The following is a 14,163-nucleotide window of genomic DNA, read 5'->3' as shown; positions in this document are numbered from 1 at the left end:
ACGTACATACCAGGCTAAGTGCCATGGTCTGGTGTTCACTGAATTCTTGCACTGGCTCTGTGAGATGGAGACAAATAGTGACATGCCTGAGGCCCTTCAGTAGGAAGGCAGGGACTGTAGGCCTGGCCCCTGGTGGCCCCACATTTAGATGCAAGGTCCTGACTCCTTCAGGACCCCACTACGGCCCATCCAGATGAGGCTATCTGAGCCCCCGTCTTACTGATGAGGAAATGGGCTTACTCAGCATGGCGCTCAGTGCGGGGGGAGGGGGGGCCGGGGGGGGGGTGGAGAGACACAGCGGGGCACTGTCAGTGACTATCGCCCCAGACTAAGGGATACAGAGAGACCTTCAGTATGTCCCAGTGAGGCTGTAAGAATTTTGGTAATTGATGGCCTGGGGCAGAGGACTGGAGGGATGGGACAGGGGCAGGATGGACCACAGGTAGGGAAGAGCAGAGCCAGCCTCTCCTATCCGCTAGCTATGTGGTCATGGCAAGTGACCCACTCTGAGCCTCCGTTTCCCATACCTGTAAAGTGGGCACAATGATAATGCCCACCTTGTAGGAAAGATTATGTGAGTTAATGTTAGTCAAGTGCCTAGAGCAGCACCAAGCCCATAGCAGGTGCTCAGGGAACAGCTGTCAGTAGGTGCCCATGTCCCAGGCCTGAGACCTGTCCTCATTGTGCCTCTGCCTACCGCCCCTGCCAGAGGGAAAGCTCAGAACAGCAAGGTTATTTTCTGTAGGGGAATTGCACAACCCAGGAAGTAAGTGCTGGCACGGAGGCCCAGACCACAGAAGTGTCCGATATCCCTGACTTCCTGTCCCTCTGCCACAGGCCTGCCCCACACCCTGGTTCCTCTTGTCCATCAGGGCTAGGCCAGGGGGTTTCTGGGACCCTTTCTCCCCCCCCCCCTGCCCCGAACTGGTGGCCAGGACCTGAACTGGTGGCCAGTGACCCCCCTCCCCCATCAGAAGTCTCACCCCCACCAGCGTCTGTCAGCCTATCTTCTCCATTTGGCCGAACCTACTGACAAGACAGGCCACTTGCCACCACTGGGCAGGATTCCAGATCTACCCGAGGCCAGGGGCATGACCCTAGGTGAGGGAGTGGTCAGCCTCAGTTTCCTCTTGGTGAAATGGGGCTAATAATAGAACTTGCTGCCCATGTTAGGAGATAGAAGTTGATTCAGCATATCACAAGGACTCTGGCATTGGCATTTATTTATTCACGACAAATATTTATCAAGCACCTACAATGTGCCTGGCACAGTTCAGGTCTGGAGACAGGTGCACAGGACAATGTCCTCACCCCGGGGGTATATATTCCAGGACTGGAGGGACAAACTGAACAGAGAAACTATATACAGGAAGAGGACAATGTCGGGTGACAACTGCTGTGGGGGAAAAATGTAACAAGTAAAGGAGGTCAAGTAAAGACGGGGGAGGCAGGTTCTCTGGAATGGACAGAACCTGACGAAGGTGACATTGAAGCCAAGAGCTGTAGGAGGAGCTGGCGTGAGCCTTTTGGATACTTGGGCGAAGAGTGGTCCTGGCCGACGGGAGGCCAAGGGCAAGGGCCCTGAGGTGGAAATGAGCTTGGTGTGCTGGACACAGCAGGGACCTGGGCACAGCTCAGCAGTGGGGGAGAGAGGAATAGAAGATGATGTCAGAGACAAAGGAGGGGGCATCCTCCTGAAAGATAGCACCCCAACCCCCCCAGGATGTCCTCTGGTTTGGGTCCAGAGTGACCCTCCTGTTTGGGAGGGGTCTGCCATGCCCTGGCCTGATGCCAGGGATCACTTGGTGGTCCAGCAAGACCCTCTTGATCCCATGAGGGTGATCTCTATAATGTGAATTCTTAAGCCCTGCCCCCAAACTGCCCTCTCAGTCCCCTTGTGATTCTGGGGGTGACCTTTCCCAGACTCCGACGCTGGGGGTTCCCAGCCTCTGGAGGGGCCGGACACCCAGGCCATGCGCCCTTGCCCAGAAGCCGTGGTCCCTGAGCCATCCGGAGAGGCCGGTGGAGCGGGCGCCTCCCGGGCCGCTGCGGCAAAGGCTTGGCTGCCGCGCCCTGCCCCCCCTCTGCCACCCCCCCCCCGCGGTGATTCATCCCGCCCCCTCCCTCTCCCTCCTCCCTCGCAGGCCGCCGCCGCGGCTGCAGTGCGCAGGAAAGCGGGGCCCGCACCCAAGCGCCCAAGCCTAAAGGGGCCTGGGTCCGGGCATCTGGCGGACGCGCCGGGCTGTGCGCGCTAGCGCAGCAGCCTGACCAGCAGCAGCCACCCGCGCGGCGGGGATGCCCGGACGCCGGGCCCGGGGGCTGGGCCCCCGGCGGTAACCGGAGCGGGGGGGCCGCGCCCCCCCTCCTTCCCCCACCTCGCTGGTTCCAGAGCCGCAGCTGCTGCGCCCGCGCGCTCCCGGGGACATTCTAACGGCCGCCGGGCCCCGCCGCCTCTCGCCCCGCTATTAATACCGGCGGCCCGGGAGAGGGGCGCAGCGCAGTCATGGGGACGCTGCTGGCTTTCGTGGTCGGCACGGCGCTGAGTAAGTGAGCGGGGGGCGCGCGGCGAGGGGCGCAGCGGGGCACGGTCAGGCGGCGGGTTCAGGCTCAGGACCCCGGAGAGCGGGGCGAGGGCCGCTTCCGCCCATCCCCCGGCCTGGCTGAGTCCCTTCAGAAGTTGTGCGCACTGGGCGCGGGGCTTGGCGGGGGAGGGGTGAAGTTGCGGGTGGGCCAGAGACGGCGGGGTCCCGCTGGCACGGCTTCGCGGCTTCGGGTGCCCAGCTGGGGGCGAGGAAACGCGGAGTCAGCTGCTCCCGGAGCCCCGCAAGCTGCAATGTGACACCCACGCCGCAGGGGTGGCTGGGGGTGGGGGAGGAGGCGGCGCCCGGAGACGGAGACTAGAGAGATGGAGAGGCTCAAAGAGATGGTGACAGGAGAGGGAAGGGGCGAAAGACGCAGAAGGACCCGGAGTACTCTGGAGTGCTCCATTGGGAGACTGGGGAGATGGAAGTAAAGGGGCAGACAGAGACGAGAGAGATGCTGAGTTTGCCAGAGAAAGAGATTGAGGAGAGTTCATCTGAGCTGCAGAGGGAACAAGTTAAAAGAGGCAGAAAGAGATGGAGACACGGGTAGACACGGGGAGGAATGGAGCTTACAAAGGGACAGGGAAAGGTGGAGAGAGCGCGCGCGGGAGAGCGTGTGTGAGCCTGGAAAGTGGTGGGACCTTCAGAAAAGCCCCTAGGAGAGAGAAAGAGCGGGGAGTCAGAGACAGAGTTATTCAGGAAGGTGGAAAGGGACGGCAGAGTAAGGGGACAAGAATAGTAGAGGAAGAGACCCAGAGCTGGAGCTGGAGGCACAGCATTAGTTAGTGACCTGGGGAGGGCGGGGGCGGGGGGCGCAGGAAGGAGGTAGCAGGTAAGAATGTGGAGGAGGGACCCGAAGGAGCTGGAATCCGATGGAAGTGCAAAGGCTCTTCCCCTTGCAGGAAAGAGCTTGGTGAGTTTGGAGAAGCCGATAGGAGGTGGGAGCCTGAGGACCTGAGGGCAGAGGCAGGAGAAGTTGGGGAGCGGGAGTGTGTGTGTGTGGGTGTGGGGGGGGGGGGCGAGATGACACGGGGACTTGTGGGACTGGGGAGTAGGAATGGAGTGTGGGTCTTCCCTACTTCTAGGGCCCACCTCTCCCTTTGAGGCCTTGCCTTTTCCCAACCTTCTCTGGAGCTGGCTGGTTTTGCAGAGCAATGATGGTGGAAATGACTGCCACCTTGAACTTCTCACACAGCTGGAATTTCAGACCCACCACTTAGATGCTGCAGTGCCTCAGACAAGTGGCCTTCTGAAGAAGGGGTACTTGGGTAGCACACACTGAGAGTTACTGAGCACAGTAGCAGCCCTATTGATTGGGGGCCTTCTGTGTGCCCGCCCCCTGCTGTGTGCCAGCCCCCCCACTTTGGGGAGTTACCTAACTTACGGAATCTGCTCAGCAGACTCCCAAAGCAAAGATGCTTGCTTCCCTCCCCATTCACAGAGGAAGGCAGGCTCAGAGGAGATGGGTGACTTGCCAAGAGCACACACAGAAAGGGGCCGAGCCAGACTGTGTCCGGCTCCGTCCACGCGTCATCGTTATTGAGGGGAAGCATGGCTTCCGAGGGGCCTGCGGGCCAACAGCCCGCGTGCTGAGCATGGCCCAGGGTGACAGGTGTCCCTGCTGTCCCCACAGTGTCCTCCGCCTGGGCGGGCTGTGTGGAGGTAGACTCGGAGACGGAGGCGGTGTACGGGGACACCTTCAAAATTCTGTGCATCTCCTGCAAGCGCCGCAGCGAAACCACCGCTGAGACCTTCACGGAGTGGACCTTCCGCCAGAAGGGCACTGAGGAGTTTGTCAAGGTGTGTGGGAGCCCGACCCCGGGTGTGGGAGGGCGAGCGGAGGGGTCTGCGTGGGGGCAGGATGGAGGGGGCTGATGGTTTGCTCTCAGTAAGGTGCTATTCTTGATGACCTGAATCCAAGTTTCAGCTCCACCGCTGACCCGCTGGTGACCTTGGGGACATCGCTGAGCCTGTCTGAGCCTCAGTGTCCTCCTCTGGAGAGACAGGGTGGCCATGGTGTCCCGCCCGTAGTCTGTGTGAGGACTGACCGAGTGGATGTCCCTGGCCCCCGGTTGGCACAATGGAATTATTCTGTACCAGCGCAATGTTTTGGGTGGCCGACCCAGAGGGGAAGCAGAGCGTTTTGGCCTCCTGTACACGATGTGTGCTTGGAATTACAGCCGAGGAGGCGCCACGCACGTTTAGGGCCCGCTGGAGAGTTAGGGTCCATAGCAGCGGGATCAGGCCGCCTCTGTCCGAGAGGGAGGCGGATGTCTGGAGACCGGGGCAGAATTTGTAGAGAACGAACGGGGGCCGGGGGAGTGATGGGGAAGGCGTGTGCGTGCGTGTCTCCGGCCTAGGGGCCCAGTCGGGGTCTGAGGCAGACCCAGGCATGACCCTAGCCCCGCTGTGCCCTCCCTGCCTGAGCCCCTGGGTGTATCCGTAGGTCTGTCTGTGTGTCAAGGCAAGGGACAGCGTAGAGGTCTAGGCGGGGGGGCACGAGCCCAGGCTGCGACCCCCCCCCCCACCGCTGCCCGCAGATCCTGCGCTATGAGAACGAGGTGCTGCAGCTGGAGGAGGACGAGCGCTTCGAGGGCCGGGTGGTGTGGAACGGCAGTCGGGGCACCAAGGACCTGCAGGACCTGTCCATCTTCATCACCAACGTCACCTACAACCACTCGGGCGACTACGAGTGCCACGTCTACCGCCTGCTCTTCTTTGAGAACTATGAGCACAACACCACCGTCGTCAAAAAGATCCACTTGGAGGTGGTGGACAAAGGTGAGTGAGGCCCCGCCTGTCCCCCTCCTCTGGCAGATGGAGGGACAGATGGCAGGTGGGGGGCAGGCTGGCTGCATTCCGGGCCAGCCACCTGCCTATGGCAGCAGGGGGAACAGCACCTTTTTCCCCAGCCCCGGCTTGGGCCTCCGTTTCCCTTCCATTCGTGGAGATGTCCCGGAAGGCCTCTCCCATGCCAGTTCTGGGTGTGAAGCCTTTGCTGCCTGTGCTGTGTGACCTCTGGCGGGTGTCTTTCTGTCTCTGAGCTGAAGGGTTTGTCCTGTAGGAAACGGGACAGGAATGGTATCTGCCTTTCAGGATGTTGTTTGAAACATTCCTATGTTCCCAGGGAGGCTGTGAGGACCGAGCGATAGGCTGGGTGTCCGCTGCTGGCCTGCCTGTAAGTGGGGCGAGGGTGGCAGTTCGGCTTGTCAGGTAGCCTGGGCTCCGCCTTCCCGTGTCACCGTGGGGGAGGAGATGTAAGGGCATCGCCTAGAGGAGTGCCCCTCCAGGGCTGCACACAGCCCTCCCGGAGTCTTGCCAATGTGTGTGGGTCTGGACCCAGCAGACCTGGTGGGCCCAGGGTCCATTTCTGGAAAGTGCTCAGGCGAGACCGGTGCTGCAGGTCTGGGGCCACCCCGAGGAGTAGGATCTAAGATGTTTTTGAACCGTTTCATCATTTTGGCTTCAGTTGCCTTGGACCCCTTCTCTGAACCATATTCTGAAGGATGTAAATTGGAACTTTCCAGGGCCCTACGACCATATCGGCTTAGAGAGTTGGGGAGATATCCCAGACCTCGGACCACCAAAACGCTGTGGCAAGGATAGCGCTTGGGGCCCGTAGCACACGCACACCATCGTGGGCAATGTGATCGTCCTTCCTTTCCCCGAGACAGGCCTCAGCGCCTCATGTAGATGGCGACCCTCTGGGCTGGGGCTCTCACAGGTCGGGGAAGCCCAGGCTCAGGGAGGCAAGATTACGTGGCCAAGGTCCTGGGGCTGGGACCTGAACTGAAAGCCAACCAAGCTTGTGTGACTGCCGTTTCTGCTTTGGCATGACTCACTGTCTTCAGAGTGATCTAGCAGCCCGGCTGGTGTGGTTCAGTAGCTGAGCGTCGGCCCATGAACCAGGAGGTCACGGTTTGATTTCTGGTCAGGGCACATGCCTGGGTTTCGGGCTCAATCCCCAGTAGGGGGCGTGCAGGAAGCAGCCAGTCGATGTTTCTCTCTCATCGATGTTTCTATCTCTATCCATCTCCCTTCCTCGCTAAAATCAATAAAATATATTTAAAAAACAACACCACCAAAGTGATCTAGCGGAATTCAATGCAGGAGATGTGTCTGAGCAACTCTTTGGTGTAGGACACCATGCTGGGTGGGCAGCCACTCACACAGCAGATGGGCCCCGCCTGCACGAGTGTGGAGAAAGTGGAGTGGCTGGCGGGTGCCCCCAAGTACTGCGGCTTATAATCTGTGTCAATCCTGTCTCTCGAATCAGTGCTGAGATGGGGGGTCTGGGGGACAGGCAGGTGCCGTGATCCTGTCAGGCACCACGGTTCTTTCCATCTGTGGTCCTGCCTGGCTCAGGCTGCCGTCCTCATCTTCGTGGTGGAGGCTGGGGCTCAAGCACACCGTGGGTCAGTGAGGTCTCTCTGTTTTAACATTATCTACCATAGTGCTCTCCTCTCAGAGTCTGTGTTCTTAACATCTGTCATCTGTAGAGCTCTTTGTGTTGTGTTCGCAGAGCCTGCGGTTTCAGCATTACCCTCCATTCTCTGGTGTTTTTTTATCTACTATATTATAGTATTGCCTTTTAGCATCACCCACTCTACTACAGTGTTTTATATTATACTGTTTTAATATTACCTAGCATACAACAGTATTTTTTATTATAATCCATCACACTAAAGTATTTTTTTAAAATATATTTTATTGATTTTTTTACAGAGAGGAAGGGAGAGAGATAGTTAGAAACATCGATCAGCTGCCTCCTGCACACCCCCCCACTGGGGATGTGCCCACAACCAAGGTACATGCCCTTGACCGGAATCGAACCTGGGACCTTTCAGTCCAAAGGCTGATGCTCTATCCACTGAGCCAAACCGGTTTCGGCTCACTAAAGTATTTTTAACGTTATCTACCATACTATCATATTTTTATCATTACCTACCATGCTGTAGTATTTTAAAATATCAATCATATTGTAGTATTTAAAAATTTTACTTGTTGCACTATAATATATTCATCACCCACCATATTGTAGTATTTTTTATTTTTTTGTTAATCCTCAGCAGAGGATATTTTCCATTGATTTTTTTTTTTTTTTCTTAGAGAGAGAGTGGAAGGGAGAGGGAGAGACAGAGAGAGAAACATCAATGTGAGACACATTGATTGGTTGCCTCCTGCATCCTGACCAGGGCCAGGGATTGAGCTTGCAACTGAGGTATGTGCCCTTGATCAGAATCAAACCCAGGACCCTTCAGTCCACAGGCCAACACTCTATCCACTGAGCCAAACCAGCTAGGGCATACTGTAATACTTTTAACCTTACTCATCACATGATAGTATTTTACTACCCATAATATTATTGTATTATTAGCATTGTTGGCCATGCCATATTCTTTTTTTCTTTTTTTTTGGTGTCTGTGTGTAGAAACTGTTGAAAGTTTCATGTTAGTTTGGTCTTTTTTTTTTTACAGAGAGGAAGGGAGAGAGATAGAGAGTCAGAAACATCGATGAGAGAAACATCGATCAGCTGCCTCCTGCACGCCCCCCACTGGGGATGTGCCCGCCACCAAGGTACGTGCCCCTGACCGGAATCGAACCTGGGACCCCCCCAGTCCGCAGGCTGACGCTCTATCCACTGAGCCAAACTGGTTTCGGCCGTTTGGTCTTTTTAAAAAAATATATATTTTTATTGGTTTTAGAGAGGAAGGGGGAGAGAGAGAGAGAGAAACATCAATGATGAGAGAGAATCATTGCTCAGCTGTCTCCTGCACACCCCCTGTTGGGGATCATGCCCACAACCTGGGCACGTGCCCTGACCGGGAATCAAACCGTGGCCTTCTGATTCAGAGGTCGATGCTCAACCACTGAGTCACACTGGCTGGGCCATATTCTTTTTTTATTTTAAGTTCACTCTCTTACTGAGTTTCAACATTACCTGTCAGCCCGTGTTGCTTCCTGGTAGTAACTGCTAAGGAATGAGCTGAGTCATTTCTAAAGGGGGGGCAGTGGGTGTTGGTGGTGAGGCCTTCACTGGCTTGGCAGAGGGCCAGAAGATGGTAGGAGACATCCGCGGCCCCCACTGGGAGTGGGGCTGGCAGACGCGGGGAAGAGGGCTAATTCTGCTTTGGATATGTCAGCCGGGTGTAAGTGAATCAGGCGTCTTTGGCTAGAAATAAATGACCACGTTTCTTTAAAAGTCTTAGGGTTTGCAAACTGAAAACACAACGAGACAATACCCAGGGTGTTCCGAAGAAGAAAGAAAAGCTAAGAGCCCTCTCTCACAGTAAGAAGTGCATTCGTGAGAAAAACCAGTCTTACCTTCTGAGCCTCCGGATTAACCCGAGCTGTGATTTCCCAGGTGTCTAGTAATCTGGATAACGGATGTCGGTAGGTCTGGACACGTGAGCGTTAGTTCAGAAGTCTACGTTTCCAGGGTCGTTGAATCGGGAGTAGAGTCATTTCCTCTGCCTCTACCTGTTTGGCTTCAGTCATTTAGCAGCTTGAACATAGTGATTTCATTTGATTTCTGCACTCTTTCCTCGGATGTGCCCAGTGTGAGTGAAGGATGTCTTGAGGTGAAGCAGTGTTTGAGGCTGGTGAGAAGTCCGGCCTGTGTGGGCATGCAGGGGAAGCTCTTGTAAGATTTGGGGTTTTTCAGGAAATCAAAGATCTCCCCAGAGAAGGGGAGCCTCTGAGCCTCTCTGTGGCCCCTGTGCCTCACTTCCTCATCTATACTGAGGGAGAACGATGGTCCTCCATCTGAGATGTCTGCGTGGGTCGACGGGGACCGCACTCTCTGTACAGCAGCTATTACCAAGTCTTTCTTTGGCTGTGGAAGCTTTACAGAGCAGATAGGAGCTCAGACCCTGCAGGCAGTTAGAGTCGGGGTGAATCCTGGCTCCGAGTCCAGTCCTGGCTGTGCATTTTTGCTCAGCACCCTCCCCCTCTCTGGGCCTCAGTATCCTTGTCTGGAAAATGAGCTATAGAGCCGTGCCTGTCACTGTCCGGATCCGATTGGAAGAGCAGGAGGTCCGGAATTACTTAAATCATTTGGGCACTGAGTTCTAGGAGCAGGGTTGCGAATTCTGGTGATGTGAGCTGTAGTGAACATTTATCAGTCAACTCAGTGTGCTTCCTGAGGTCGGTTGGCATGGGAAACCAGGACTGTCTCTGCCTTCAGGGTTGTTTTGAAGCGTCAGAGGGATGCTCAGAGAAAGACCAAAGCACAGAGCCTGGCTGAGAGCACATACTCACCGCATGAGGTGCATTCGTGAGATCTTTTGAGTGAGTGAATGAATGAATGAATGAATGAAGTGTGAAACCCTGTCCCCACCTCCTCCTGTGGGGCCGTAGTGGGGAAACATCCAGCCCTGTACCCTCCCTCGCGCTGGCCCAGAAAGCATCAGTGCCATCTGCGGGTGAGCAGCAGAAAGGGCGCACTGACGGAGGAAGACCGCACGGGCACAGCGGGGGAGGAAGAGAGCCTGGCCAGCCGGAAGGCGGGGCTGGGGATGCAGACACCTGCGGAATCTGGCCCGGGTGCCACAGTGGCCTTCAGCTCTGGTCCCCTGGCTAAGTGCACTCCTGTTCCGTGTACACTGAGGCTCCATGAAAGGAGCCAGTGCTGTGGAAGGATGGGGGGTTTCCGGAGAACAGCATCAGCAGCCAGTGCTTAGACAGTGCTGTCTGTGAGTGCATCCAGGCACCTGAGGGATGTTAGCTGCCATTTTCTCTTCCCAGCCACCCTGTGAGGAGGCATGAGTGTTATCATCCTCATTTTACAGAGAGGGAATCAAGGCCCAGAGGGGGAGAGTCACTTGCCTCCGGTCACACAGCTCCTAAGAGGCAAAGCCCTGACAGTCTGGCCCTAGATCCCCTGCTCTTAAGTCCTATGCTGGACTGCCCTAATAATAACAGTAATAATATTAATAATAAGAAAATATTTATTGACATCTATATGTCAAGCACTCGTCTAATGCTTTTTAAAAGCCTTTCTAATTCTACATCACTCTCATGAAGGAGATATGATGATCAACTTTTTACAGATGGGGAAACTGAGACCCAGAGAGGTTGAGTCACTTGCCCAAGGTCACACAGCTGGCAAGTGGCAGAGCCTGAGCCTGAGCCTTCTGGTTGCAGAGCTATAGCTCTTGGGCACCTCCGGCCACCTGACTGACACAGAGGCACCCTCGAGGTACACAGGGAGGCAGGAGGAGGTGACCCTGCAGCCCATCCCAGCTGGGGACCAAGACCACAGTAGCAGTGATGACCCTAGGGAAGCCGCACACGGCCATGTGCAGGCCAGGCCCAGGGCGGGCGAGCCACTCGTCCCCGCTGGCTCCACAGGCTTGAGGAACGCGGGCGGCCCTGCCTCCTGAGCCTGGCCTTCGCGGCCACTTAACCCTGCCTGGCCCCTGCAGCCAACAGAGACATGGCGTCCATTGTGTCTGAGATCATGATGTACGTGCTCATCGTGGTGTTAACCATATGGCTTGTGGCAGAGATGGTTTATTGTTACAAGAAGATCGCTGCTGCCACAGAGGCTGCTGCGCAAGAAAATGCGTAAGTGGGGTCAGTGAGGAGGGGGGAGGCAACCCAGGGCTCCCCAGAGGGGAGCGTGAGTTAAGTGGGGGGGGGGGGGGCGGAGCAAGCCCGGGCACCATCTGCCAGTTGTCCCTAGACGGGGGACATTTGTTGTCAGAGATGGGAGAAGGTCCCAGCCCCCTCCTCTTTCATCCTCTCAGCCCCACTTCTTTTAGGACCTAGGGTTCAGGCCCAGCATACTGTGCCCCAAAGATATAGGCGTCCAGGTCCCAGCCTCTTTCTTCCCCGGGACCCAGGAGTTTGAGCCCCCAGTCCTCTCCTGCCTCAGACTCAGGACTCCAGGCTCCAGCCTGGACTTCTTGTGGGTCACTAGGAGTCCGGCCTGTCGCCCCTCCTTTCTCTAGCTCCGGAGCCCTGTGCTCCTGGGGCAGAGACCAAACCCTCCTCAGTCTCCTGGCAGCGGGCCAGCCTGATGAGGGGGTCACTTGTCCACCTGGCCTTTGCTCCCACAGTTCGGAATACCTGGCCATCACCTCAGAAAGCAAAGAGAACTGCACGGGTGTCCAGGTGGCCGAATAGCCCTGGTAAGGTGGCTGCGTGGGCAGGGGCTGGTAAGTCTGGGAGGGGGTCCGTGCACTAGGTCCCTGACCCTGTTTCTCCCTCACCTTTAGGCCCTGGGCTCCTCAAGGAAGAGCCAGCCTAATGGGGAACTGCCGGGCAAAGCCTGCCCCCAATGGGGGTTGGCCATTCCTGGGCCTCCACAGCCTCAGAGTCCTGCCAGCGGAGCTGCTAGCGGGGGAGGGACAGGTGGCTTAGCTCACGCCCTTAATCCAGCCTTCCTCCTCCTGCCCACGTGCCCACTCTCGCCATGCATGATGGCTAAAGCAATACTGCCGCTGCTGCCACCCCTGCTTCTGCTGCCTGTTTTTTTTGGGGTGGGGGCGGTGAGGTGGGGGCAGCGGCTCCGCACCCCTCCTTCTTGCTGATTTGCACACATTGGCCGCTCAGACACGCGCTGTGGGGCCCAGCCCCTCCCTGCCCGGCGGGGTCGCGAAGGCCAGAACGGTTTTGCGCAGGGGGTTCTGGAGCCCACTTCAGCCCTCACCGACATGTCCCCTCCTGCTTCCTCTGGCTGGACCTGGGGGTCCCCTCTCCTGTGATGCACTCTTGCCCAGCCCACCCTCTCTCACCAGCCTTGGATTGGGGCCACTTAGAAAGTGGTCCAGACAGCCTCGTCTCTCTTTACACAAGTAGTTTTGTTCGTGAAATAAAGATTCTTGGACTTGATTTCTAGTCTCTCTCGTGAACCCAGTCGCCCTCTACACCCCACCCCCAAATCCAAGAGCCTCAGTTTTCCCTGGGACCTGCCCTCCCTGCACACATTCAGGGATAAGGATGGGGAAGGAACAGGTGGGTGCAGAGTCTCAGGCTCAGTGCCTGCTGAAAGCCCGGCAATTGCAGCCACTTAGTACTTGATTAATGTGGGATTGGGGGTGTCATTAGCTCAGCAGTGACCGTGAGTGGGAGGGAGGCTGGGAGGGAGCCAAGGAGGCAGCGCGGGAGGGCGTGCTGCCGCGGCGAGAAGAGGCACGGCAGCTGTGGCGTGGGTTTTTGTGTGCCCCAAACCACTCAGCACAAACGGATCAGGAGGCTTTTTAAAATCAAAAATGGCCAAGTATTCAAGGGTCTTGGGGCTTGCAAATAAACACGATCGTGTGGTACCCAGAGTGTTCCCAGGAAGAGATAAAAATGGAGAGTTCCTACAGTAAAAAGCACATGGCTGAGGGAAAAGTCCGTTCTGCGTTCTCGGCTTCTGAACGGGTGTGAAGTTGTGATCAGACGTCAGGGGTCTGGATACACGAACACTCTTCCCTAAGCTCTTCAGAGGGCGATCTGTAGGGTTTATATCCCCAGCCATTGACGCATGGCTGGAAGGCCCAAAAGTTCTAGTTCCAAGTGCAGCCAAAGCAAAAATAGGATTGTTTCCTCATACCGTATCCTAACTGACTTTAGAAATGTAACAGCCCACTGTGGTGACTCCATTTCATTTCTTCCCTCATTCCTCAGCAGCGTGGGTCTCTCTGGAGTGGTGGGAGTTGGAGAGGGGGAAGGAGAGAGAGGGGAGAGAGACGAGGGGCTGAGCAGCACCAAGTCTACACCAGGGTGTCCCCTGTGGGAGGCTGCGGCTGAGTGGGGTGAGCAGGTGGGTCTGACTGTGCGAGGACAGCCTCGCTGGGTGAGAGCTGTGGTCTGTTTATGGGGCTGTCCACAGTCAGGCGTCTGATGGTGTCTGGCTGTTTATCTGGACCTGGGGTGTGACGTGGATCACTCTTGACCACTACTGTGACAGTGTATATTTGCCATTGGTCACTTCCGGCCACTTGGCTTGGGCCTCAGCACTCAGTGCTGCCTTTTCCGGGCCAAGCCCCCTTCCCCCCTACCTAGGACTCTACAGGCTCCAGAGGTCATTGCTGCAGGCAGCAGAGAGGCTGCCAAAGCAAACCAGCCCCCGTGACTTGTAGGAAAGCAGCTGGGGGAGGAGGCTGGGGGGGGGGGGGCAGGGGTTTGTGTATGTATGAGCAGGGCAAAACAGACGGACTGGGCCGGGGACTTGGGAAGGGTCAGAGGCTGGAGCCAGAGTTGGGGCGGGGGAGGAGTGTGGGGAGGGGTCCGGGGCAGGGCCTGGAACTGGGGCAGGGACAGAGACTACCTTGTTCAGGAGCTGGACAGGGGGTGGGCAGGGACAGAGTTAGGCCTGAGCCGGGGTCGGGCGGGGGCTGGGCCGGAGGTAGGAGAAGGAACAGGGCCATCGGGGCACTCTGTCTGACTCCCTCTAATTCATATCCCCATTCTTTAGTCTTCGTAAGCACCCCCAGCCTGCTCTGTCTCCCCAAACCCATGTCCCCAGACCAAACCGGCCCCTACTCCCACCTCCCCTGACGGGCACACCTGGACCCACCCCTCCGGCTGGAGGGAGGCAGGTGGCTGGGCTCCCCGGGTCCAGCCCCTGCAAACCCTGCCCCACCAGCCA

At 57.0% G+C, this 14,163-nt stretch overlaps 1 protein-coding gene across 1 annotated transcript; it reads left to right on the top strand.

Annotated features, from left to right (window-relative positions):
* Positions 1-2,147: 2,147 nt before the first annotated feature.
* Positions 2,148-12,419, top strand: SCN1B (sodium voltage-gated channel beta subunit 1). The gene is made up of 6 exons (XM_028142616.2): positions 2,148-2,543; positions 4,216-4,382; positions 5,123-5,363; positions 11,009-11,150; positions 11,645-11,716; positions 11,804-12,419. The coding sequence occupies exons 1-5, from the start codon at positions 2,504-2,506 to the stop codon at positions 11,709-11,711; spliced, it is 657 nt and encodes a 218-aa protein (XP_027998417.2). The 5' UTR covers positions 2,148-2,503; the 3' UTR covers positions 11,712-11,716; positions 11,804-12,419.
* Positions 12,420-14,163: the final 1,744 nt, after the last annotated feature.

The sequence above is a fragment of the Eptesicus fuscus genome, chromosome 21, assembly GCF_027574615.1.
Source record: "Eptesicus fuscus isolate TK198812 chromosome 21, DD_ASM_mEF_20220401, whole genome shotgun sequence".
Classification (NCBI taxonomy): Eukaryota; Metazoa; Chordata; class Mammalia; order Chiroptera; family Vespertilionidae; genus Eptesicus; species Eptesicus fuscus.
This window is presented reverse-complemented; position numbering and strand designations above follow the sequence as displayed.

Bases quoted from the DNA above. Each gene is read 5' to 3' on its own strand.
- SCN1B (XM_028142616.2), top strand. From the start codon at position 2,504: ATGGGGACGCTGCTGGCTTTCGTGGTCGGCACGGCGCTGA. The intron at 2,544-4,215 runs GTAAGTGAGCGG...CTGTCCCCACAG, and splicing joins CGTGGTCGGCACGGCGCTGA to TGTCCTCCGCCTGGGCGGGC. The intron at 4,383-5,122 runs GTGTGTGGGAGC...CGCTGCCCGCAG, and splicing joins GCACTGAGGAGTTTGTCAAG to ATCCTGCGCTATGAGAACGA.